General features: G+C 36.1%; 1 protein-coding gene across 3 annotated transcripts in view; it reads left to right on the plus strand.

Annotated features, from left to right (window-relative positions):
* The window catches only part of LOC149580028 (P-loop containing nucleoside triphosphate hydrolases superfamily protein), a 57,906-nt gene extending 35,047 nt beyond the window's left edge, over positions 1-22,859 (plus strand). For 2 of the 3 annotated variants that reach the window (XM_089788535.1, XM_089788542.1), the window contains exons 7-9: positions 21,859-21,984; positions 22,113-22,237; positions 22,347-22,859. In XM_089788535.1, coding sequence (XP_089644661.1) covers positions 21,859-21,984; positions 22,113-22,237; positions 22,347-22,505 — 410 coding nt within the window. In that variant the 3' untranslated portion in view covers positions 22,506-22,859. The remainder of the gene's footprint in view (positions 1-21,858; positions 21,985-22,112; positions 22,238-22,346) is intronic. The other variant, XM_089788549.1, reaches the window with a different exon arrangement.
* Positions 22,860-25,752: the final 2,893 nt, after the last annotated feature.

Raw genomic sequence — 25,752 nt, forward strand, 5'->3', positions numbered from 1 at the left:
GCCCACCCTTTGCGAGTAAGCATGGTGAGATGCATTATTCTCTGGGAGAAGTCTGAGGTGAAAGCCCTTGTTCCACCCTTTATGAGTAGGTGTGGTGGAAATGCATTCTTCTTTGGGAGAAATTTGAGGTGAAAGCCCTCTTTCCACCCTTCGTGAGTAGGTATGGTGGACCCCTCTTTTCGAGTAGGCATGGTGGAAGTCGTGTGTGACTCCATGATGATATCTTATGCTACTACGATGGATATGTTAATCTGAGATAATATGTTTTATGTCAATAATGCCTTTGGTTGCAACTATGTGTGCCTACCATACTAAAGATCTCTCTCTTGCTAAGAGAGAGTGTTGAAGATTGTAGTTGTGTTAGAGATATTTATCTCTGATTTTATGAAATAGAAATATGACCGTTATAGCCATTTTCAGCTGAAGAAGACATTTATGATAATATTTGAGATAATATTATATGTAGATACATGTGTCATGCAAAGAGGCATGCATATGAAAATATGAAGAATTTTATATTTGGAAGTTGAAGAGACCTTTAGTTTTGTAATGAAGAGTCCCTCTATTCTTTATATATATTGTATCAAGTGAAAAGCATTGTAACTGAACATTTCATTATCAATAAAAGTGATATTTTTGTGGTGTGGTTGCGTTGTTTTCCTTCAAGTAAGAAGGGGTTTTCTAGGATAAATGTTTTGCATCTTTTGTTCTTATTTCTGTTCTTTATTGAATATATTGTATCAAGTGAAAAGCATTGTAATTGAACATTTCATTATCAATAAAATTGATATTTTTGTGGTGTGGTTGCATTGTTTTCCTTAAAGTCAGAAGGTGTTTTCTAGGATAAATGTTTTGCATCTTTTGTTCTTATTTCTGTTCTTTATTGCTGTTTATCATTTATATCTGGGCAAAACTTTAGCAAATTCAACCTAGCGACAGCCTTCCTTCCCCCTCCTCGACTCTGTATAAGCTTCTGCTCATCACTAAATGCCCAATAGATCATCTTATTGAATGTGTGTATTTTACAAATAGGACTTCCAACTTACTTTCTTTATCTTGTATTCTTTTTCATCCAATTTTCTTAGCCATTGGATTGATCTTTTGTTTATGCCTATTCTCAAATATTATTATGAACTGCATATATTGTTTATGTCTTGGCCCTTTAAATTTAATAGATTTGACCCTATACATCATTATATCTCAGTTCTAGCTTTTTGATGCTATAACTATGATGCAGACTTGATGGTGATGTATTCAGTTTATAAACTACTTTAATATAAAAAAAATTAATAGATTTTCCAATAGCATGACACTCTTACCTGATAGTTCAACTATTGTTTTGGAAAAAACTAAAATATGATGTGAATCTTCATACTTCATTAAGCATTTTGTTTGCTTGAGGTTGTATGTTTACCCTTCATGTTTGAGCTTTGTGCAACTGACTGGGTTGTATCTTCATAAGTGTTATTTTTCTCTTGGTGGATACTAGCATTGAAATGCCAAACATCCATTTTTCTACTTAGATTTAGGATTGGGAATCTGCACTTAAAGTTCTTATACCAGCCATTTGCTTGAAAGCGATGTTAATTTCAAGTGTACTATTTTCCCATTGCCAATATTTCCAAATAGTTATTACTTAATCTTGCCAACAAAAAGCTGCGACAATGGATTGTATGTCTAAAAGTCATGATAGCATGTTTTGTGGCCCAAGTTTCACATACTGAGCTTTGTTCATCAAGTCCTCTGAGTTTCAAAGTCAGAGCTTTCAATTACTTATTCTCCATCAATTTGTTTGTCTCTGAAAGAAAATAAATGTTGATATTTTGGAATGCTTATTTTTCTATATACAGTTAGCAATATTCATGTTGACTACTAATCAGAGTTGTAGGGCAACCTTACTCGCATGGCTTATGCTATCCCACTCCCATTTTTCTTGTCTCCTCTCAAATCTTAACAGTGACAGAGGTGAGGAGAACAATTCACTACATATTAACAGTTAGAATGTAAACTTATACCTGCGTCTGGGCTCTTAACAATGCCAAAAATAAAAACACACGTTATAAAACCCCAGTCCTCGTATGCACATCACTTATCTGGGTCTAAGTCCTGCTTGAGCCATTGAACTCCTGGCCATGGAACTGAGCCTTCTTAAGACAATGTTAAGACAATTGTACTGTTTGGCAATTGGCATTTTAATATCATAGATCATCTAAATGGAATGTTCCATGTGCATGTCACACATTGGCCCTCAGGCTTACTGTGCCTATCTTGTGGTCAGCCATCTGACTACAAACCTCTTTTCCATGACATTGATCCTCTGATTATGCTACACATAACATTAAACCACTGACCATTCTGAATGACTTGTATTGTTTAGCTGTTGGCATACCAAGTCCCTATATAGTATTGATAATCTAATTGCCACAGGTCATGAGACTTCTACTACCAGATTTAATTCAATTTTTGTTCAAAACAAAACACAGTGCATTATTTATTTTCCATTTCGCATTTGTAATCAACTAGGTTGCAAGCAAGTTAGCACTTTATTTCTGAATTTCTTTACACTTAATGGGTTGAATAATATGTGAACATTCAATGTCACCTTAACTTTTGAATCTTATGGTTACCAATTGTTTGGACTGAGTCCCTATCACCTCAGCTGACCTTCCCAGTTGGCTTCCAAAATGCACTCAACATCAACACCATCAAGATCTCCAATTGACTAATGTTGTTGGATCAGGGACAGATTGTGCATTGATAGAATGTCAATTTAAAGTTTAAACATTCAACATCCACTTCAAGAAAATATCTTATGTAATTATTCTGTAGATGGAAGCAGAGCATTTTTTGGTCAATTGACAAGGAAGACAATGAGATTTTTAATTTCTGGATTTGATTGTGTAGGGTGGTTTTTTTTTTTTTTTTTTAATCAAATTCAGAAATAAAAAAATCTCATTTGATTGTGGAAATCTAATAGATCTGAAGGAAGACAATTTAACTATTTACACTTGCAATCCAAGTGCTTGTTGAGAACATTTCCAAGGGATAATCCCCTCATATGAAATGCAAATTAGTGACAGTTACCCCTAAAACAAGAAAATAATGACTTCCTGTTTACATGACTTCTGTTGCAGAGTTCTCTTTATGCTTATCATGTATAGGAATGGTAGCTTTTAGATTTTCATTTACCGCCTTTTAATATCAATAATAGTATTTCAAGATTGCCTTATGACACAGTTTATGCCACATTCTACATGCCATCAACGGTGGTGAAAAATATCCAGGATATTTAGGCAAAGCTAGTTTTTATTGAGCAATCCATCAGTTTGCGCTCATTCTATGTCTTAAATGAATGATCCTATGTATTTAAATATATATTTCTCAGTGCTTGTTCATACAATTAAAAAAAATATTCCACAGCTTGCTTTATCCTCCTGAGAACTTGAAAAGGTCTCCTTAAATCTTCATGTGCTACAATAGTGCTGACAAAATCACTGGTAACAAAATGTGTTAATTTTAGATATATTGCTTGCTCCCAAGACAAGGTAGAGGTGGCAACATTTTAGGTCCTGGCCCAGGCAGCATGCCTATGTGGCTTATGAATTCCCGTTAAGAAAACAAGGTTTTTTTTTTCAATTTATACATTGTTTCTAATTTAACCTCTGTAATGTTCCCATTTTGCCGGGCACACCCATAATTAAAATAAAGGGGGTCAAATTAAATAAGCTAATACTTAGCCGAAAAAGCTTTAAGTCCCAACATCTTTATTTTTATTATTCTTTATGTAACATCTGCCTTTTCCGGGTCTTAATTAACAAGTAGCATAACATAAAAACACAGTTACTAGTCCATATGCATGAGAAGGCAATTATGTTCATGTGAATGAGATTAATGGTTACAATTAGTTAAATGGAAATTTCATAACTAACAATTGATAGCATCTTCATTAAATCTAAATAAAGAGAGTTTTACATACCCTAAATTCCGAAAATGAAATCTGCCTAGGGCAATATTTGCAAAACCTAGGTTAATCCACATATACCACTTAGGGCACAAATAGTTATACCACTATATCATAATGACAAATACCATTTAGGGCATCAAATACCACTATATCATGACAACATATACCATTTAGGGCATCAATTAACCATTGTATCATCTCTTTTCTTTCTTTTGCTAACTATCGTAATAACATATAGTTAGAAGATACGTTCATAATCATTATTCACATAAATGAAAGACAAAAATAACAACCATAAGATAAGCCTATCTCATGCCTATAGATACATTTCATGTTCAAATGGAAGATCAACTGATCTAACCAGTTACCATTTACATTGATGAAGAAAATTGATTTCATTGAAGGAATCAACTAATTCAACTTTATAAATCAATCTAACATATCTTCAACTTGTAATTTCAAATATCATAAAAGTAAAATACTTTTACCAATAGATGTTGAGTGCATAACTTATCCCTGTCTTGTGTATGTCTTGGCATCTGGTGGAGAGGGGGAACATTGTTAGGGGTTTAACCTCCCAACCGTGGACTCGTAAAATATCCCCACATAATCTCATCCGAGAAAGGCCCTTTCTACTTGGAATAGACATTGAAACACCTTGCCCAACCACTAAACATCTTGGTACTTAATTTCACCACTCGACTTGACAACTGAATATACTTGGACATTCACGAGTTGGCTTGGATCTTTTTAGAAATCATCATAAAGTTTTCAAATGTTTATAAAGTTCTGATTTGCTATTGCTTCTCCCTTGCAGGGATCCTCTCCTCTCCACCCTCTTTCACTGGCTTCACCAGCCAGGGTGAGTCCTTGGAGACTATTATTTCATATTGATATGCTATCTCATGGTGATCTTGGAATGTTATCCATTAGTGGATATACTGCCAGCACTATCATGTGCAATGATATTTTTTGCTTTGGTTATCAGATCTGTATTACATAACTCTTCTAAGAAAATACTCGAAATTCAAAGAAGAGAGAAGATGAACATACAGTATTAAAATTAGGGCTCTCCACATATCGAGCCTCAAAGATGCTCAATTATAAGGTTGAAGAAATGTCAACAAAAGTAGACCATAGTATAATTGTAGTGAAATGGACTTGGAACATAACCTGATTGAAATTGAATAATGCCAAAGCGAATTTGTTGTTGTTTAAGCTGTACAGCTCTGATGGCCGACCTTTGATGTTTGTTGAGAGAGATAGAATGTAACAAGGCAGACCGAGAGGAAGAAAGAAATAGATTTCTGTTCGATAACAATCGTGTATTGTCTGATGCAAGACGCTCAAATAAAAACATCCTCTCCGGCCAAGCAAGCTGCTGGCCTTAATTACTCGACTCGTTTCAAGATGATAGTTTCAAAAGATCATCGGTTTGACAAGGTTCCAAATTTGAAAGAGGGCACCTAGTATAGATGGTCAACCCTCATAAAAAGATCATATGTTTTAAATTTGCCATAAGATCCTTTTCTTAAGATATAATATATGTGCATATATGTATAGTTTTAATTTTTAATATATGATTTCATCATGCTATTTGTTATATCTAAAATTGCACTTATAAATATATGTACATCTATATATGTGCGCAGTTTAGAGAAACATGGTTTATTTCTAACATCATATTCTCTTTGTATATGCACATGCAAGTACAATTTATAGATATCATCCTAGTATCATGGTGGCATCATACATTTATATAAATATATATAAATTTTGAATGTTAAGATGGTGTCTCATAACAACAGAGAGGTAATAGTTATTATCATGATATTAAATGTTTAATATTTTTCTTGTTATAAAAATTGACCAAGTAGCTTGTGGTATTGCCCAACGTACACTCTTGCTTGCCTAGTCGTTTACCCTTAGCCATGGTGATTCAAGATTCATACCTATTTGCCCAGTGATGGTGGTGCCCTTATGCCCAATTCTTTTCTGACAATGCTTCCACCCTTTTGACATGCTCCCTACAAGGAAATTTTACACAGTTAAATCATATTCCTCAATATAATAATAATTACCATAATAAGTTATTAATCATAAACTATCATAACAGCTAACTGCCATTTCACTTCCCATGAAGTCATGATGAATAACCAACCTTCTAAGATAACATTAAAGTATCATCATAACGGTTAACTAGCATACCAACTTCAGATGATATTATAATGATTAACTATCTTACCATTTCACATGATGGTAACTAATTTTTAGTTGTCAACTGACTTCACAGGAAACCTCGGCAACAATATGAACAATTTTAAATTGAACCAAAAATTGGGATTTCACACTTCATGTCTAACAATGGGGCAAACTTAAGCTATTGTCTTTCCTTAACCATGGTAACAATTTAGCTAAAGAAGGGGTAAATATTAGTGTACCCCAGGGACGTGTTCTCCCCTAAATCCCTAGCGTTCTTGGAACGGGGACGTACTAGGGACGTGGGAACAGTGTTACGACATCACCAGCGACGCCACCCATTTGGCCACCGTCTGCTGGTATATAAGGATACTTCTATACCAATCTTTAATGGAACCTTTAAATAAAATTTCTATACCAATCTTTAATGGAACCAAAGGAATATCAGCTAGGTCACAGGCTCATAAGTTAGACACATTCTTGGCTCTCAAGTGCATGGAAGAGGAGAAGGCAATAGAGTTTGCTACCATGCATCTGGAGGGAGTAGCATATGACTAGTGGCACCATGGACTTGTCTCCTAGGATCGTGCCATGATTTATTCCTACAAAGAAGTTGTTAAAAGGCTGATTACTTGCTTTGACCGAAAAGATATATGTGGACAATGATGAGGATAGTGATCTTGATGACAAAGGTACCCTTATGTCCCTATCTAGTGGTTTCAAAAATCATCTTTTCATACTTAAAGGAATTTTCAAAGGAAAGGGAGTTCTATGTATGGTTGACAACGGTTCTACACAACTTTATTGATGAGGATTTTGCAGTGTAGAGAGGACTACAAGTAGAGGACTTCGCTGTTGGTGCATGTTTTATGACCCACCAAATAGATAGAACAAAATATCGAAATATCTTATCCTCTGTTGAATAAAATCTTGTGTATGCTAAGATTGCTAGAAGATTATACGACTCCAAGGTTCCTTCAACGTCAGGTCTTGACTATGGATAAGCTCGGTGGTTGATGTGATTTGCTGATGATCACAAGGGGCCTTACATGTGTCTACACAGATTCATTTCAAACCTTACTAGATGTGGGAGCTATCTAAAGTTTTTGCAATGAATTACTTTTTTGGGTTTTCACAAAATATGCGGAAATGAAATGTGATAGGGTTTAGAGATCCTATTCTAATCCTAAGGGTAGTGATGACAACAAAGGGTGTTGTAGTGGACAAATTCCTTAATTTACCAAGCTTCACTTTGCCAAGTTATACTACAACTACGCGTGAATTGGTGCAATCTTCAAGGGTTATGCCAAAGACTTTCATACCACCACATACGCCGTCATAAAGAACAATGTATATAAACGATAGAAGTTAAACATAGGCATGAAAGGGTTCAGGATAATTTTGCACAATGATTTAGAATCACTAAAATGTCAAAAGTATGAACCAAAGGAATTCATCAATACACCATCATATTCTCCATTGCAATCACAACACTTAAACTAAACTAAACGTAATCTAAGTTAGGGAATTTAAGAGAACAAGTAGGCACCAAGACACATCAAGTAACCACCAAGCTTCAATGAAAACTCTATTATCTCAGTAGCTCATAGCAAAAGTCTCAGAAAATCATCCCCTTTCATGTGAGTAGTGAGGCCTTTATATAAGTCCTCGATTACAACAGATGACCCAGATGATCACAATAACTGATGACCCAGATCGTGCCACACCAACCTTAATTAGGGTTGGGGCAAAGAAAAGGAATCTACATTAATGCAATAAGGCATCCACTACTATAGTGGGTAATAAACGCCCACTATGCATGCTCATTTTGGAAGGGAGTGGGGTGCGATAAATGACCACTAAGAACACCCACTATGCAAAAAATGCATTTATCCTTGATTTCCCTGCTTGAAGGCATGGAATCAATCCAACATTGTGTCCAACTCTTCTGTACTGATGCTTGGTGCCGATTCTCGCTTGAATTCCAGAACTGTAGTTGCTATTTCTGCCTTTCTTAAACTTTCTTACCAATTTGGTAGCAAGTCTTGAGTGGTGTGCATGGTATTTGAGAAGATGGAAAAGTTCTCAAAATCATCTCTTTCAAAAACATTCAATTGAAAGAACTCCAACTTGACTTTCAAATTGTCCATTGTCATTTCATCCTCTACCAATCTTTGTGACAATAAGGATGCAACTGTATTGGACACCCCCTGCTTGATTTTGTCAACAACGTTTTCCCATCAAGCTGGTGAAGCTCTCAAACATTTCCTTAGCTGTAATTACTGCACTGTACCATCAAAGAAAATCATAGATATCGCTTTCGCTGATAACTCCACCATTGATCAATGTCTGCTTTGGGGTCTCCATTAGATTCTGAATATCAGAATCATTTCATCTTGGTAAATATGTTCATCCTCCCATGCTTCCTCCATGCACTGGATCTTAGAGAGGATAGCTAATGCCCTAGTATGTACTTGCATCAATTCTTCTACATGTTTGAAGGATTCCTCCTGAGTTCCTTCAACCCAAACCTTCACATCTTGAGCAGTCCACTTGATCCTATGATTATCATCTACTTCTTTAGTTGAAATACCTGTCGGAGCGACAAATGATAGACCTTCCTCTCAACCGAATGAGGCAAGTTGTTGATGTATTGATACAAGGATTTTATTTCTCTTTTTTGTTTTTGGTATCCATCCAGCTTTTTCAGTCTATCTTTCAAAGCCTAAGTAGAGTCATCAAATTCTTCTATGATTTGCTCCCAGGAGGCATGACCAAGATTGATTTCCGTGACATGGTACTCATTTGGAGCAATCTGATCCTTACCCTTGTCAACTGTAGGAGATGCAATTTGCAAACTCCTGAACCCCGATTCTCCTTTGACAATCTTAGTGAATCTTTTTGGTTTCCCTTGCTCTTTAGATCAGTTTGATCGGTGCAAAATTTCCTGTAATTCAATTGCCGGATCAACCTCCTTTTGTTGACTCTTTTGAATTTGTTGCTTTAACCACTCTAGAATAGGTACACTCTAGTCTCCTGGGATCACCAAGTGTTCTTTCCTTTGAACTGCTTGAAAGTTGATCGCCTCTTCACCTCCTGGACTATCCATCATCACCTTAGGAGCGAAAAAATTTGTAGTTGGAATTTGCATCGCTACTATAGGAGCTTCTTCCTCTTCTGAACTAGTCTCAGCCTCCATCATTTCTTGCTCTAAGATTGCAACGAGACTTTCCTCTATAATTCTATCTTGATCTCTTCCTCTCCCTTGTATGGATTTTTCGTGGGCATTTACACTTAGTTTGTCATGTACTGGCTTGGCTAAATTTTCTTCTCGCTCAAATCTACTTATACTTGTCTCTACTTCCTGTCTTTTGAATGTTTATATCTTCGAACACTGGGAGTGTGACTTGGAGAAGGGCTTCCAGACTTTTGCTTCTTTTGTTGAGGCTCTTGGACGTCTTTCTCACTTCTAGGATGCTTTTCTCAAGTTACCTCTTTCTGTTTCCTAGTTTCTACACTTTCTGATGGAGTTTCTCTTTCTTCCATAGTCCTTTAAGATATTTGCTTCGGTCTTTCATCCTTGAGTAGACGGTGGCCAATTAATCTATATGTAAATCAAAGTCACTGGAAGACAAGGAGACTTGGAGGTCTCCGATATTGGTACTGGTACGACAATTTTTCAAATATAGGAAACGGGGTTACTTTGAGATGGCAATTTTTTTTTTTTAATAGTTTAAAGAGTCTAATACTAAATACAAAATTTGAAAATAGTAATATCCTAAAACTAAAAGACTAAAGTAAATAATAATAATAATGTCACATTAATATAGAGTCAAATATTTCAAAAGTCACATAATCACAATATTGTATTTCATTGGTCTTAATTTTGCATTAAAAACATTAAAATGAGGGCTAAAATATATAAAATTATTTAATATTATATTTTACATTTATATTTTATCAAGAGACTTTGGGGAGACTTCACTTTTTGGATTAGGAGACTGGGAGACTTCAGGAGGTTGTGTCATAAAGTCTCCAACCTTTTTTGAGGTATCTGGAGATGCGAAAAGTCTTCGAGATGCGCAACTTTTAGGGGGGAGACAGGTCTCCCCATAACCATGATATAAATCCATGTGTTGGCACTACATGTTTAGTGAGTTTAAGCTCAATCCACCATTTTGGAAAATTTAAGACTGACCTTGAAAGAGTGTCTAGATCTGTGCCCTCTTTATTTTTCCAAATCTTATGGCTGAATTGTCATTCCTGGATTGAATCCTTTTCACATCACATTTAGATCCTCCTCCATTTGATCGGGAACCTGAAATATGTTGCATGCTCTGATAATGTTCAATGGCAATCTTGAATGCATCTTCTTTCTAATCTCGTTCTCATCTGCAACATTTGCCCAGAAATCCTCAAGGTGAACTTTATGTTGGTACTTTGATCCTGCTACTGATGTGATCTTTTTGAAGGGTTCAAAATGAGACCTTTTTGGATAAAGGGGAAGTTGAAAGAAGTGGAGGTCATCAGATGATCTCTCATCCGCCTTCAGACATTGGTACATCATAGTTTTTCCTTCTCCAATGGAAATTGGGAAGTGCAATCCCAACTTCCTCTTCCCTTTTTGAATCTTGTCATAGAGTGTGAGTTGCTGAGTGAGTTCCAACAAGACAATCTTATCTATTGGGTACCTTGAAAGTTTGTATGGTTCCATGGAAAATCCTTGAACTTGGATGCATGAAAAGGTAGAAAATTGGATAAACTAAGTGCCATAGTCCTCCACTAACTTCATTTTGCCTATTGATAATCTCATATGCAACTTCTTTTGTAGGGTCCTCAACATATGTATAGCAAAGACATCATTAAACCTTACATTTTGTGGAATATAAATGCAAGTGTGGGTAGCATTTCAAGTGTTGGTTTCCGCTCCCAATTGGTCCTTTGCGTCTTAGTCCATCATTATTCATCCTTCGTGCTAGCATCTAGATGACGTAAGAGCTCATGTAAGACTTTCTTGTTTTCTCTAGATTCTATCAATTGTTCATTCAGGTTGTCACTTATGAGTCCAGCCTAATCTATCCCATCACTTTCTTCTGCCACCTGCTCAACGAAGTACCACATCTATGATTCACATCTATAGGAATGAGGCATGCCAAAAATGCGACTAAGCATCATGATAATGTCGCTATATTCCTACTTCAAGTCAAGCCATTAATAGTTCGTTAGGACTCTTGGAATGATGTGATCTATTGTTTTTCAACCACCTCTTGTTGATTAATTCTTCAGAGAATTGAATTTCTGCAGTGTAGATTCTAGGTGCTTGCTTCTGTGTTTTCGTCACCATTTTCACGAGTGAAGGAATCCCAAATGCTTCAGATATGGATGTTGGAGAAAAATCCATGATAATGTTTCAGTTTGAATCCTTGATTGTTTTATCCTTGGGACTATAGTGTTTGGTACATTCCACAATCAACTCTGGATGTTGAAAGGCAGTGATGTAACTGAATTGCTTCTAGCCCTTTTTCTTCACTAAAGACTTCTACTATACTTTTGGTCTCAAAATCCATAGGCTTCTCTATCAATTCCTTCAAATTTGGTAAAACTACCCCAATTAGGCCTCCAAACTTGGTTTTGGACTATAACTCCAAATTTCCCTTAACAAGATGGAAAACAAATCTCCAATATGGATACCCTTTTGGAAGTACTTCAAGATATTAGGGGTCTCTGATTCTCAACTTGTCCATACATCACAATGCTATATTTATGCTTACAATTAAGGGTTTCAAGGGTTTCATATCAGCATCTACTAGGGTTTGATGAAATCCTTAGCAAATCTTGTCTTGGAAACTTCTCCTTCCACATATGGCTTCCTCATACACCCCTCCTCCTTCGGCAACACTTTGATTGAACTTTCTAACACATTCAATCTACTAAAGTTGCCTTGCAAGCATTGTGTTCGCCTAGCCATGCATCAAAAACTTGTCTAGGGCATCACTTGAAAAATAGCAAACAAGCTTGTCCAGGTCTCTCCTTTGCTATGTACACTGTACAAAGGCTCCACTTCCATATTCCTCAAGGCCATGATGATTACATGGTGAGGATTCATGGGGGAGCCTTTTTTCATAAAATTGTCAAAACAAGAATGACAGACTGAAACAACTGATTTTTAAACTACAAACAATTGAACTCCTATCAACTTGCAATCTAAACAAAAATGCACTGTAATAACATAAACTACAAGGATCCAACACAAACAAGAATCCTTCAATCCATTAAAGTACTCGAGCAATCAAAAACATAAAAACTATCAAATCTGAACAACAGTTCATGGCTTTAACTTTTCAAAATCCACTTATTACAACTTCCAACTGTTGGAATGGGTCTCCTTGTAAAAACTCTATGTATGCTTTGATAGAATTTTCAGTGCCAATGAAAAATGATACTATGTTTCTTTGTTTTCATTAAAATTAATTTTCAGAAGACATAAAGAGTTCAAGGGAAATACTAGCAACACAACTTCAGCATTACTTATAATTTTAAGTGGAAAGGAAATACAATTAACATAAATTGAAATCCACCATTAATTCAATAAAGAAACCTGATTTCCTCCATAGCTTAATTATTTGTGCTTGCCGAGTGAAAGGAAAACCCAAAATTTGAACTAGAGATGGCTCCTTAACACGTCACTTCCCATTCCCATCTTCAACGCAGGCCAAAGACATTATCAGACCAATCTGATATTAATTCCAATGCTCCTAATGCAAGATGTGGCCAGGAAAGGAACAACGTCCAGTTGCAATGTAGAACGCAGTTTGCATAGGCATGACGTGAGACAATGCAGAGTGCCCAATTTGCGTTATTTTTCCCTGCCAATTCACAAGTCCAGCAACCACCAACTCTCAGCTTGATGTCTAGCTGATACAATCCCAGACGCAACCCAAGTAGTGAAAAATGGCAATCACAATACCTCCAATCGATTATCAAATCGATTTCTAGATTGCACATATTACAATCGATTACATTCAAAAATACTGATCTCCGTAGCCACAGTGATTATAGTTGGAGAATTACGACAATTGCTTAACTCAACATAATTGCCAATGATGAATCTTAGACTTAACCCTTATACTTCAGCAAGGGCACACAATTCAGAATTCAGGAAAAGCCACAAAGGGACAAAAACAAATAAATATTCAAGCGTGCTTTTCCCAATGAAATGAGCTAAAATTTCCAAAAAAACTCCACTTCAGAAATTGTGAAAGTTTCCCAAAAGAACTCAACACTAGAAACGTTCCAACACACTTTTTAGAAATATCACTTAATGTCATTATTATAATAATATAAATATCATTATAATAATGCAACTTGATAATTATTGTATAAATAAGAGCTCATGCAAATATTAACCTGATTTACTGTAGGTGACGATCAATTGCCAAGCCACCTACTGCACTGCCAAAAATAGCAACCGCCAATAATAGGCTTACTAAAAATAGTAAGTTCACAACTGAGACCCCCAAAACACCCTATCAGCTTATTAGGGTCGCTATGATGAGCTAACTCCATCAACTACGCGAACTTGCCAAAAACGGGGACATTACAGTCCTCCCTCCCCAAGATCATACAAAAAACCTCCACTGGGATCCCTTAAGAAGAAAGTGATGTCCCTGTCCTCACTGAATCAACTGAATGCCAATACCATCATTAGAACCAATAACATGACCTGCAATACAGCACCAAGTACTTGTATTGTTGATGTAAAGGTCAAAACATCACTAACATACAAATCCTTAGGAGATCTCAACACACTCTCCTTCATTATGCCTACCCAAACATCCTGCAGACAATCTAGCAGACCAACTTTGTACCCAGTGCAAATCCTGAACATGTGAGTCAAATACCAACCTATAAATACACATCATAGTATAAACTTTATCATTAGTATGATCATGTTCATTGACATCCTCATGCTACTATGATGACTCATCCTCAATCTCATCAGTGTAAACCCAAATACCATGATTCACTACTCCCTTCAGCCTCAATGTGCAAGTATGACCTTTAGAGAAAGGCCCCTTACACCAATAGCAAAGTTGATGCCTCCTCAAATCCTCTCTTGAAGCGACATCAGATCTCCCCATTGACTTGCCCTTGTCCTCAATAACTGGTGGGGACTTCTCATCATCAGGCGGAAGAGAAGAAGATTTTGAAGCAACCTTGCTTTAAGAAGAGGACTCCAAGTCTCGTGCCTTCCTCATCGCTACCTACAGAGAAGATGGGTCCAATGACTTCACCCATCCATAGAGTGGCTCAGTTAATGCCTCCATAAATAAAATCACTCATCTGCACTCTGAAATATCATAAACCATGACTCAAAGCCTCTAGAACTCACTGATGTAACTCTCCAATCCACCAGAGTGCTTCAGTTGAGCCGACTCATAGAAGTATACCTTCAAATCCTTCCTATCAAATCTCTCAATCAGGCAATCCACAAACTCTTGATAGGAAGTGATCTAATCATGTTGCAAAGAAACTAACCCATGGTACCAACAGTCATGGACAACTCCATCCAGATGTAGCACTCCAAATCTAATAGCGTCCACCTCTGACATAGGATGCAAAGCCAAATGTGTCGAGATAATGAATCCAAGCTCGAGCTGTAACTCTTCTAGTACCATCAAAGTGCTCCAATGTCATCTTACTGGCAACTTGTTCTAACTCAGTCTGTCGAGGTTGTCTCTCAGGTCCTAGCCTCGCTCGGGAATGCTCTTGTTTTTGAGTTAGGAATATATCAAAATTCAAATGATCTTTAATAGCCTGTGGTAAAGCATCCCACTTCGTAAAGTGTGCTAGCACGTCATCAGCAAAAGTAGTGGCCTCAGACTCAATACTGATCGTATCCATCTCGGGTCTCAAAAACGTGGGCTTCTTCGGCCTATCATGAGTGCCAGTATGTATGTCAGCTTTGTCAGCTAATCCACCACGATCCTCAACTTGAACCCGATCTGCATCTCTATACCTATCACCATCTTGAGTTCTATCCTCGACTCAAGATCTATGAGAACCAACAGAAACATCTCGAGCTCTCTCCCTACTCCGTCCTTGAGGAAGTGTTATCTACTGCAAAGTATTAGACAACTGCTGCACTACATTTGTCATCTGCTATTGTCCGGCTGCCGGGTTCCTAAATGTTTGCATAGCCTCTCTCTCAACATCAACATTTCTAACTTTGAAGCCGCTTGAATGACTCGGACTACCAACAGAACCAAACTGTATCTCAGGTTCACCGATCCTAGGTGGAGAAGTCCGTCCTCTTCGGGTGTAGTGCATACCCAACAAAAATCTCCTATCATCAACCATGATACTGAATAGACATAAATGGATCAAATAGTGACTGCAATTCTAACCAAGCACTAACCACTGTCATTTGATTCTGAGCTCAATTCTTACAGGTTGGCAGGAAATCGCTCTGATACCACTGTAATAACCCCAATCGGTTATAACTTTGTCATACACCAAATTCTTTTATAATTCAATTGTTTGACATTTTGTCAAACACTTTGCAAGAAAGCTTTGATACCATTGTAAAACCTCTATGTATGCTCTCATAGAATTTTCAATGCCAATGAACAATGATGCTATGTTTCTTTGTTTCTATTAAAACTAATTTTCAAAAGACATAAAGAGTGTAGGGGAAATACTAACAACACAACTTCAGCATTGCTTATAATTTTAAATGGAAAGGAAATACAATTAACATAAATCGAATTCCACCATTAATCCAATAAAGAAACCTGCTTTCCTCCATAGCTTAATTCTTTGTGGTTGCCGGCTGAAAGGAGAACCCAAAATTTGAACTAGAGACGGCTCCTTAACACGTCACTTCCCATTCCCATCTTCAACGTAGGCCAAAGACAGTATCAGACCAATCTGATATTAATTCCAAATGCTCCTAATGCAGATTGTGGCCAGGAAAGGAAGAACATCCAGTTGCAATGTAGAATGCAGTTTGCATAGGCAGGACGTGAGACAATGCAGAGTGCCCAATTTGCGTTATTTTTCCCCGCCAATTCACGAGTTCAGCAACCATCCAACTCTCAGCTGGACGTCTAGCTGATACAATCCCAAATGCAGCCCAAGTAGTGAAAAACGACAGTCACAGTACCTCCAATTGATTATCAAATCGATTTCCAAATTGCACACATTACAATTGATTTCATTCAAAAATACCAATCTCCGTAGCCACAGTGATTACAGTTGGAGAATTACAACAATTGCTTACCTAAGCACAATTGCCAATGATGAATCTTAGACTTAACCCTTATACTTCAGCAAGGGCACACAATTTAGAATTCAGGAAAAGCCACAAAGGCACAAAAAGCAAAAAAATATTCAAGCGTGCTTTTCCTAATGAAATGAGCTCTCATTTATAATCCTTCGTTGGCCAAAGTTTTTTTAGTTTCCCAAAAAAACTCAACATTAGAAACTTTTCAACACACTTTTTAGAAATATCACTTAATGTCATTATTATAATAATATAAATATCGTTATAATAATGCAACTTGATAATTATTGAATAAATAAGAGCTCATGCAATTATTAACTCGATTTACTGTAGGTGACAACTAACTGCCAAGCCACCCACTGCATTGCCAAAAATAGCAACTGCCAATAATAGACTTACTAAAAATAGTAAGTGCACAATTGAGACCCCCAAAACACCTTGTCAGCACACGAGGGTCGCTATGATGAGCTAACTCCATCAACTGCACGAACTTGCCAAAAACAGGGACATTACACTCCTTTGTGGTTTTATAGGTTTTCTCAGAGGTTTCAGACAATTATCCTAACTATCAACTCCTTCCTAATGACATGCAAATTTCTTGTCACAATGTTGTCATGCAAATTTTCAAAATTGCTAACAACTTTTTGCATCTCCTAGCAACTTTTACATTTAACCCTTGGAAACTTCCAAACAGGCCTACTATGGTCTTTTTATGATGTCTAAGCATGATTTAGCCTTCAGAGCATCAACTCACATGATTTGGACCAATTTTACCTAATTGACAACTTTTGCAACAAATTGATAGCTTTCCCAACATTGCATCAAATGACAATATATTACCTCCAACCTATGCAAAAAGATGTAAAAACACCATGGAAGACAAATTAAGCTCAAAACCAAACTTTCCTTAGATTCTAGGGTATAAGACCCATAACCCTAATCTTGCCTCTTAAAAACCTAAACACGAAGTAACCAAAAACTCTAGAATGGATTGAGCCTAGTCAAATCCATCTAGGAGCAAACTCACATGACGTTCTAAGGCCCAAACACACTCAATTGACTTGGCTAAGGTCAGTACAAGACAAAAACCCAAAATGAGGAACTAGGTCTAGGGGTTGGCCTAGGTGCTGCTGCACCAGGCAGGAGGGAAACTAGCTGTAGCAACAATTCCACTTCTCACGATTCTAGTAGATAGGTGTGTAGGATGATGGTCATTGTATCCAAACATTCTCTGATTGAATTCTTTCAAATTGAGGCCACCAAGGCTTGTATCACCAATTTCTGCCCACTTCGACATGATTTTGGATTCGGGGTAGAATCCTCTCCTTTCACTCTTTATTAATTGTCCTCGTGTTTCTCCCATTCCTCAGGATTTTGCTATTCTTCCTTCTTGCAAAACAGAAAATATTCATACGCAAGAATATGGAAAAGCACAAAAAGCAGGAATAATTCCTCCAAAAGACAGATTTTGGAATTTCGTCAAGATTTCCAAACTTTTCTCCTTGGGATTCACTTTTCATGCTTCTCTCAAGAAACATGTAAATTTCTCCAACTCATTGGAACATTTCCTTTCTGATAAAGTTGAGAATCCTCTTTCACGAATTTTGAGCAAATTCCTTCTCTCTCCTCAACGATTATGAAAATTTAAATTTTTCTCACAACTCTCTAAATTTCACTTTTATCTTTCCTCAATTCACTCTTCAAATTTCTATGCGAAAAGGAATGAATGAATGGGTTTCTTATATAAGCCGTCTTTCAGAAAAGTTGCCTTTAAAGCTATGGGCTAAAATATTAGGCAGCCGCTTTACTTAGTCACCAAGATTCCAATTTTTTGTGCCACTTGTCATTTCTTTTCTCTAGTTTTTCAGAAAGTCGCCATTGTGATGCTCTTAGCTTCGTGATGAAGCTGTGTCCTAGTTCATTCAATTTTTTGATTTTTTTGGATTTAATTAATTAAAAAACAATATTTAATCAATTTTCTTCATTTAATGCAAAAATATCAATTTTCTTTCAATTTCTTCCATTTTTTTTCCGTTTCTATGTATATCCAAAAATCATCCACCCAAAAGTCACTTTCTGAATTTGCCGAATTTGATTGCTTTAAATTGATTTTTTTCCATCCTTGAAGAACTTTCCCAACTTTTTGCTTTTTAGAACTTTCGATTGATTTCACCATTTCGCCTTTTTTTCAAAATTTCCAAACTTTGACTCTTCGCAAGATATATTTTTTTCCAATTTTCACAATTTTCCATTTTTTGGCTTTTTTGGGATTTTTTGCAACACTACGGATTTTCATTTCCAAATTATTTTGAATTTTCCAATATTCTGGAACTTTCAACTTTTTTCATTTTGTCCCAAACTTTCCAAGTTTTCAACATTTGATTTTTCACAACATTTTTGGATTTTTCAAACTTTCATGATTTTTCAAAATTTCCTTTTTTTTTTGAATTTTCTTGGATATTTTGGAAAATTTTGTAATGCATCCTAACCATGAGGTCTAGGGGGGATTTTGGTTGACTAAGGATTTTACCCATGGGAAAACAAATCCATGACCCGTATATTTTGCACTCGTGGAAGCCAAGAAGGCGAGATTTAGAACATGTCATGGATTTTATCCATGCTAGATGTAGTTCTTGACTATAGGAAAAACATGCTTCAATGAGTTTCAAGAGTGCAAGTATGAGGGTGCCACGGATTCTCATGCATTGAAAAAAAAACGTTCCCCGATAATCTCAAAATTGTGCCCCATCTTTTACGGTGAGTGTGTTTTGGATGGTGCGGAGGATTATCTTTTTTGACCATTCATTTGCAAGCGTTAAACTGTGCTGCTAAAAAGTGGAGAGGTGGATTTTTCATCAACAACCCACTTTCCTTGAGATGGTAAAAAACCAGCTCCAAGGGTGTGGGAGAGCACGGTTTCAAGAGTGTTAAGGAAATTATCCACGCCAAAAGAAACCTTGAGATGAGGAAAAGTGTGCACTGTTAGCTGTGGCAAGCGTGGTTTGGAGGAAGTGGATAATTTTCTTTTGCTGGACCAAAATCCACAATGGGCTTGAAAGTGCGCCCTTTGAGGGTGTTGCTGATTAATTTTCTTTGACCATTCCCTGGACAACATTGAAACACACTCCGCTACACTTGGGAATCCGCGATGTACTGCCCTAAAACTCTGCTCTGTCATCCAAACAAATTGGGTTAGACTCACGGGAAAATATACAGTGGACCACTGCCACTTGCTGAGACTGTGAACAGGGGTCACATGAATGGGCAGTGTGTGGCAGAATGTCACAACATTTCCTAGGTTTAACATCATGTCGGCAAATGGATCCAAAATCGTTTGCACAAGGAAAAAAACCAAGGTTGGGCATACAATTAGACAATCATACATTTGATGTTGAGTACTATGTGGTTGGTTTTGGTTGAACAAAAGTAGTAGTGGGAGTACCATGATTGAAGTCCATTGGAAGACGCATTGAGGACTTCAATGATATGGAGCTTAAATTTACTAATGAATGTAAAGAAATTGTGTTGAAGGCTACCAATAATGACAGTTCAACAATTGTGCCTCAACACGTCAAGCTTCATCTTCAATATGTTTGTTCTTTTGGTGATGAGTGATATGAATTTCCCAATCAAAAGTTTCCAATTGAGATAGTTGATCATTCTCATGATGGCGATAGTAATTTGGTCGATGACTCGTTTAGTGGGCCAGTCACTCTAGAGTTGTCTGTATGGAACAGTAATGGCATACATACCTCATTTTTCAGTTTGTCACCTATTCTTCTTGATATAGACGAAACGTCTTTTTTGATTAGTGACTACATTCTCTTTGATTCCTTATGGACTAGTGGCTTTCCTTGTTAGAAACATAAAACCTTTTTGGATTTTGCATTGACTACATCAGCAACTCAGTTTGGGAATGTTGAGGGGTATTTGTTTTTCTTTGATTGATATTGGTTAGTTCAGGGTGATTGTCCCCAAACTTCTTCCTCTCTTATGTCAAGCTCTATATTTTGGTGTGGGATCTGGGTAGTGGTTTGTTGGATCCATTGTCACTTATATACCCTATTATGTTGCTTCATTATTTGTGGTGTTTGGACATTTAAGAGTGGAGCAGCAGATTGCTTGGTGGCTTCTTGAGGACATAATTCAAGTTAGGGAGGACTGCAATGTCCCTTTCTGCCTGGCATGCCTATAATTGAAATAAAGGGGGTGAAATTAAATAAGTTAATAATTAGCGCAAAAAATATTAAGTCCCAGCATCTTTATTTTAACTATCAGTTATGTCTAACAGTGGGCCCAACTTATGTTATTTATCTTTCCTTTGCCATGTTGGCAATTTAGCTAAATAAGGGGTAAATATTAAATAAATGCATAAGTTCAGAGGCAAGAGAAAATGAAGGGGTCAGCTACTTTTCTGTGTGGAGATTTTTTATAAAGGAATAATTGGGTTGAGGAGCCATGCATTCTATGCTATCAACTTGTTATGATTTTTCACCTCTCTGCAAGAAATTGCATTGTATGTTTTTTTTCAGACAACCTTGAGAGATCATCTTCTGGACAGAACTCCAGGTTAAATTATTCCAGCAATTCAAGGACATCCATCACATCATTTATGGCTTGGCTGGGTGCAAATTTAAAGGCAACTGATGCTTTATCTGAACCAGTTTGAAAGCCAGAGGTGGTTTGCAATAATTCTGGTTGCAAGTTACAGTCTAAACCAAAATGCCATTGCGAGTAGAATAGTTGCTGCCTATCCAGACACACTCCGTCAGCAGAGGTGTCTGTACATGCAGCCAGCATGAAGTCTACAGCTGATTCAGAGAGTTTATTAATTCAAAGCCTGTAATAGGATGAAATGTTATGTAATTACTACATGTAACTTGGTACTGAGAATTAGAATAGCTGCAGATTTAAAAATAGATTAATAATTGTTGAAAACCCTTTCAGCTGCTATAATAAGTTGAGGGATTTGATGATTCACAGGTTTCAATGATGTTTTGAATGAATTCTAAATTTCTTAACTCGACCATGGCTAAGCATTGATTAATTTAAGAGTTTTCTATACAAACCTATATTTGTTTGAGATTAATCAAATAGGATACTTCAACAGCTTTCAACACAAATCTAATGCTAGTTTGTGAAGGCCAAAAAATATTTGTCTTATGGAATCAGCCGTGTAGTTTTAAAATTTGTCTTGAAAACTATACATTTGATTCCTGGGTGGTCACATACTGTAGCACTGCAAGCAGACTCAAACAAAACAACAATTATTATCTTACATATTCAGAATGCATGCTTGCTTCAAATTTCTTTTCTATGGATAATGATACAATATTTTTAACTATCAGCTAATGACCTTGCAATGTTTTTATTCTTGTTGATTTCTTTCTTAACATGAGTGGATGTGCAGACAATAAACCTATAGTTGTCATGACACATGGAGATGAACTCAATGATTCTGATTGCATTAGAGCCCATATTTTTCTAGGACAGTTATTAGGTGTCTCTGCTGTTGATCAAGTTTATGATATATCAGGTAAGACTGTAGGAAGGAAAGATATTTGTTTGCTCAAATTTGTTGTTGCATGTAAAGGGAAATGGTGTTCCTGCATATGTAATCATTTTTTCTAAAGATTATCATTGAAGTCACTTTCTGGAATGCAGATGAGCATGATCTGGTTACAGACATGTTAGTACTAGAAATGCTAGGAAGGTCCTTGCAGCGAGCAGACCGAAATCTTCCTTACAAGGAAAAAGATGGGGTGCAAGAATTATTATCTTTGGTAAAGGTAGGTTTCTGTGGATTGGATATGTTTCTCTATGATGCCCTCTCAAAGAGAAATATTTTGTTTTCATGTTTAATGAATTACTTTGAGTGGAAATTGGTTACCATGACAGGAACTCAATGTAAGTGCTGAATGGCTTTCAAAGGGAGCTGAATTTAGAATTTGTGTGATTGTGGTGATGCTTGCCATCATATTTTGGATTCATTTTTCATCCCGTCCAAAGGAACCTAAAATTGAATGGCATCGTATCCGCCATCTATGGTATGGTTGAACTACACATGATATTGCTTTTTTCTTTTAATTGCAAGCTATATTTGAGACTTCTAAATTGACAGCCAGGATTCATTTCTTCTGGGGCATAATTGTAAAAGTTTTGAAGGTGGGCATTTTTATAGGAGATATGTGGTTATTGTTTGGAATATGAACTAGGAATATCAGTCCAGTAAACTCTCTCAAGGAACAGGGTTGACAATTAAATTGTCAAGCGTGTAGGGAGCTACTTTCTGACAAATGATGCTTTCCTGTTTCAAATGTGTGCCAGGTTTTATGTATGTAATAACATAAACATACACAATTTTGTATATCATGTGAAAAAACTGGAATTTTATAAATGTGTATTCTTGTATATGGCCAAAGATTTGCATGCACTTATTTCAATAACTTGGCGGTTGTCTGCAAGTCATTGAAGCATCTACAAATAGTATGTACCCACAGCTACCAATTGTTGATTTCATAAATCTTCTACTTGGTTTTGCTTATCAAAGATGTTTAGGCTGGTGTTCATGGAAGGGAGCTTCATAAAAAAATTAAAAAATGGAACTGCTTGCTACTTTTTATTCAGGTATATTTTAAAGGTGGCGGTCCCATGAATTTTGTAGTCAGGAAAGCTTAAAATTTTAAACACCAATATATAATAAGGCTAGTGGTCTCATGAATAGAATAATTTTGCCTTACATATTTTGTACTTTAGAAAAAGAAGTAAAAACATTATTTTCTCTCAAAATCATTTCTACAGAAAATTCTGAAATTAAATATTTGACAAGTGGCAAAAAACATTCCGAAGCTGGTTGGGCAACTTCTAGCATCACCCCCTTTTCACCGACTTAAATATGTAACACTAAAAAGTAGGAGCTCCTATTTCAAAGGAGACGATTCCAAATAGTCTTATAGCCAAAATTTAATGGTACCACTCTTTCTTATAAAATAGAGCTTAAGCCCTCCTCATGGGACCCCTACCTTAGTTTTTAGGTATGCGATCAACAATTCATTTTTTAAAAGTGTGCTGTGTTGTTTTCATTTCTGAATAAAGACAAAGTGCAGGATCTTAAAATTAGTGTATGTAGGGAAAGCAAATAACCAAAGCAATAGGATTTAGATGTATTTGGAGTTATTAGGAGAAAATATGTGCTTGAAATCTTGTTGCATTCATTTTCAAATGCTTCATTCATGTCATTTAAGAGTGCTAGCATCTTGCCTTTACCTTTTGATGGAAGAATCGTATCACAACTTTGTGGAGGCTAGGTATGTGAAAATATGATCACAACTGTTGATTTTTCTTAAATCTCATACAATGCAGACCTACTTATTTTTCTTAAGGGTCAAAGCATTTACCCTTGGGTAATTAGAGGCCTACTCTCCATTGGTACTTGATATTTTGGGGATTTGCATGTGATGCAATGTCTCAATTGCAGTAGTCATCTAAAATTTTGAAGGAGCCAATTGTTGTTAACTTCAGCTGGTTTTACTTAGTCATAGAGGCCAATTATCAATCATTACATGTTAAAAATAATCTTAGGCTAAAATCACTAGTTCATTAATTATTCTTTATTAAGACTACTCATACTTGACATCAATAAAGGCATGAATAAGAACGTGCCCCAAAGCATCGATTCAAATTCCTTATAGAAATTTACGTGTGTATAGGACCTTAATAGGTGTTCATATATAGTGACCACAATTTCTCAAAATAATTTCCTTTCCTCTCAAATAAACTCTCTATTTTTCTTTAATTTCATCATAATCAACACCAACAAAAATTCCAAAGCACAGATAAATACATCCCTTTTTTAGGGTTTTGGGGGTATAAAGAACCTCTTTAGTTAAGAGACAAGGATTGAGGGGTTTTGCCAAAATCCACATAAGGCATGATCTTGACCTCCTCCCTTATGGTGTTAGAGCTATGCACTCAACAAGACTTGATCCCTAGTGGACTCATTAGAACCTTTCAGCTTCCCTAGTAGACCAAGGGCCCATTGACAATATCTACATCCTTGAAAGGAAAGGCTTCAAACTTGTACAAGTGTGGAGATAAGCTAGGCAAAAAATGATTAAATATGCATATCAATCCCATCAAAGCATAATGACCTTCTAAAACATCCAATGTTAGAATTAGTGGTGCGATTATCTCTAATATTCATATCAAGATTGGCACTCAACAAGACTTGATCCCTAGTGGACTCATTAGAACCTTTCAACTTCCCTAGTAGACCAAGGGCCCATTGACAATATCTACATCCTTGAAAGGAAAGGATTCAAACTTGTACAAGTATGGAGATAAGCTAGGCCAAAAATGATTAAATGTGCATATCAATCCCATCAAAGGACAATGACCTTCTAAAACATCTAATGTTAGAATTAGTGGAGCGATTATCTCTAATATTTATATCAAGATTGGACCAAAGCATTATCAACTCTAGCAACAATAATAAAGACCAAAATGTTTATAGATGAATCAATCTTCACTACCATAACTTGTTTGTGGCCATCTAGGCATGTCACAAGGAGGCTAGAACGCCATTAAGAGGGAAATGGTTTTCACATATAAAGATTTTCGAGAGTGATATGAGGGTCGCTACTATTTTGGATTAGACAATTTGTATAAAATAGTAACAAAATACTAATATCTAATGATTGACAAAGAATATAGAAGAGGAACTTGTAATTGTAGGGAACAAAAGCTATCAGGTTTGCAAATAAAACTTATATATTAAATCATCAATATCAACTCTCATAAGCAAATATACAATGAGTAATAATTGTAGAAGTTGTGAGGTGGTTGGTAATCTATTAGCATAATTGCTTGGCTCATGAAGACCATGCTAATAATTAAGCCTTGATAACATAACCATTTTAAATTTTTGAGTGAACTTAGAAGAGTGGAAACCTTTTTGTCTAAAATAGGGACCAAATTGAAGTCCTACGTGAATTTAGAAGAATAGGTATCTTCCAATCAAAACCAACTAAATACCTCTCAACTCTTAATTCTAAGTCAAAAGAATAAAATGAATTGTACTCAAACAATATAAAAGAAATGCTTGCCCTAATATAGGAAACATAATAGCTGAAAATATTACTAATAAAAGTTTAACATCAATTTGATTTCCTTTATACTTTAAACATTTTAAAAATGTGATTGAATATTACTTTTCTTTTTAAGTAATATGAAGATACTTTAATTAAAAAAGCAACCTTATTATTTTATTTTTCTCTATAAATTATAGGAGATCATATATTATACT

The sequence above is a fragment of the Cupressus sempervirens genome, chromosome 1 (assembly GCF_028749045.1).
Source record: "Cupressus sempervirens isolate cs-2001-9-10 chromosome 1, ASM2874904v1, whole genome shotgun sequence".
NCBI lineage: Eukaryota > Viridiplantae > Streptophyta > Pinopsida > Cupressales > Cupressaceae > Cupressus > Cupressus sempervirens.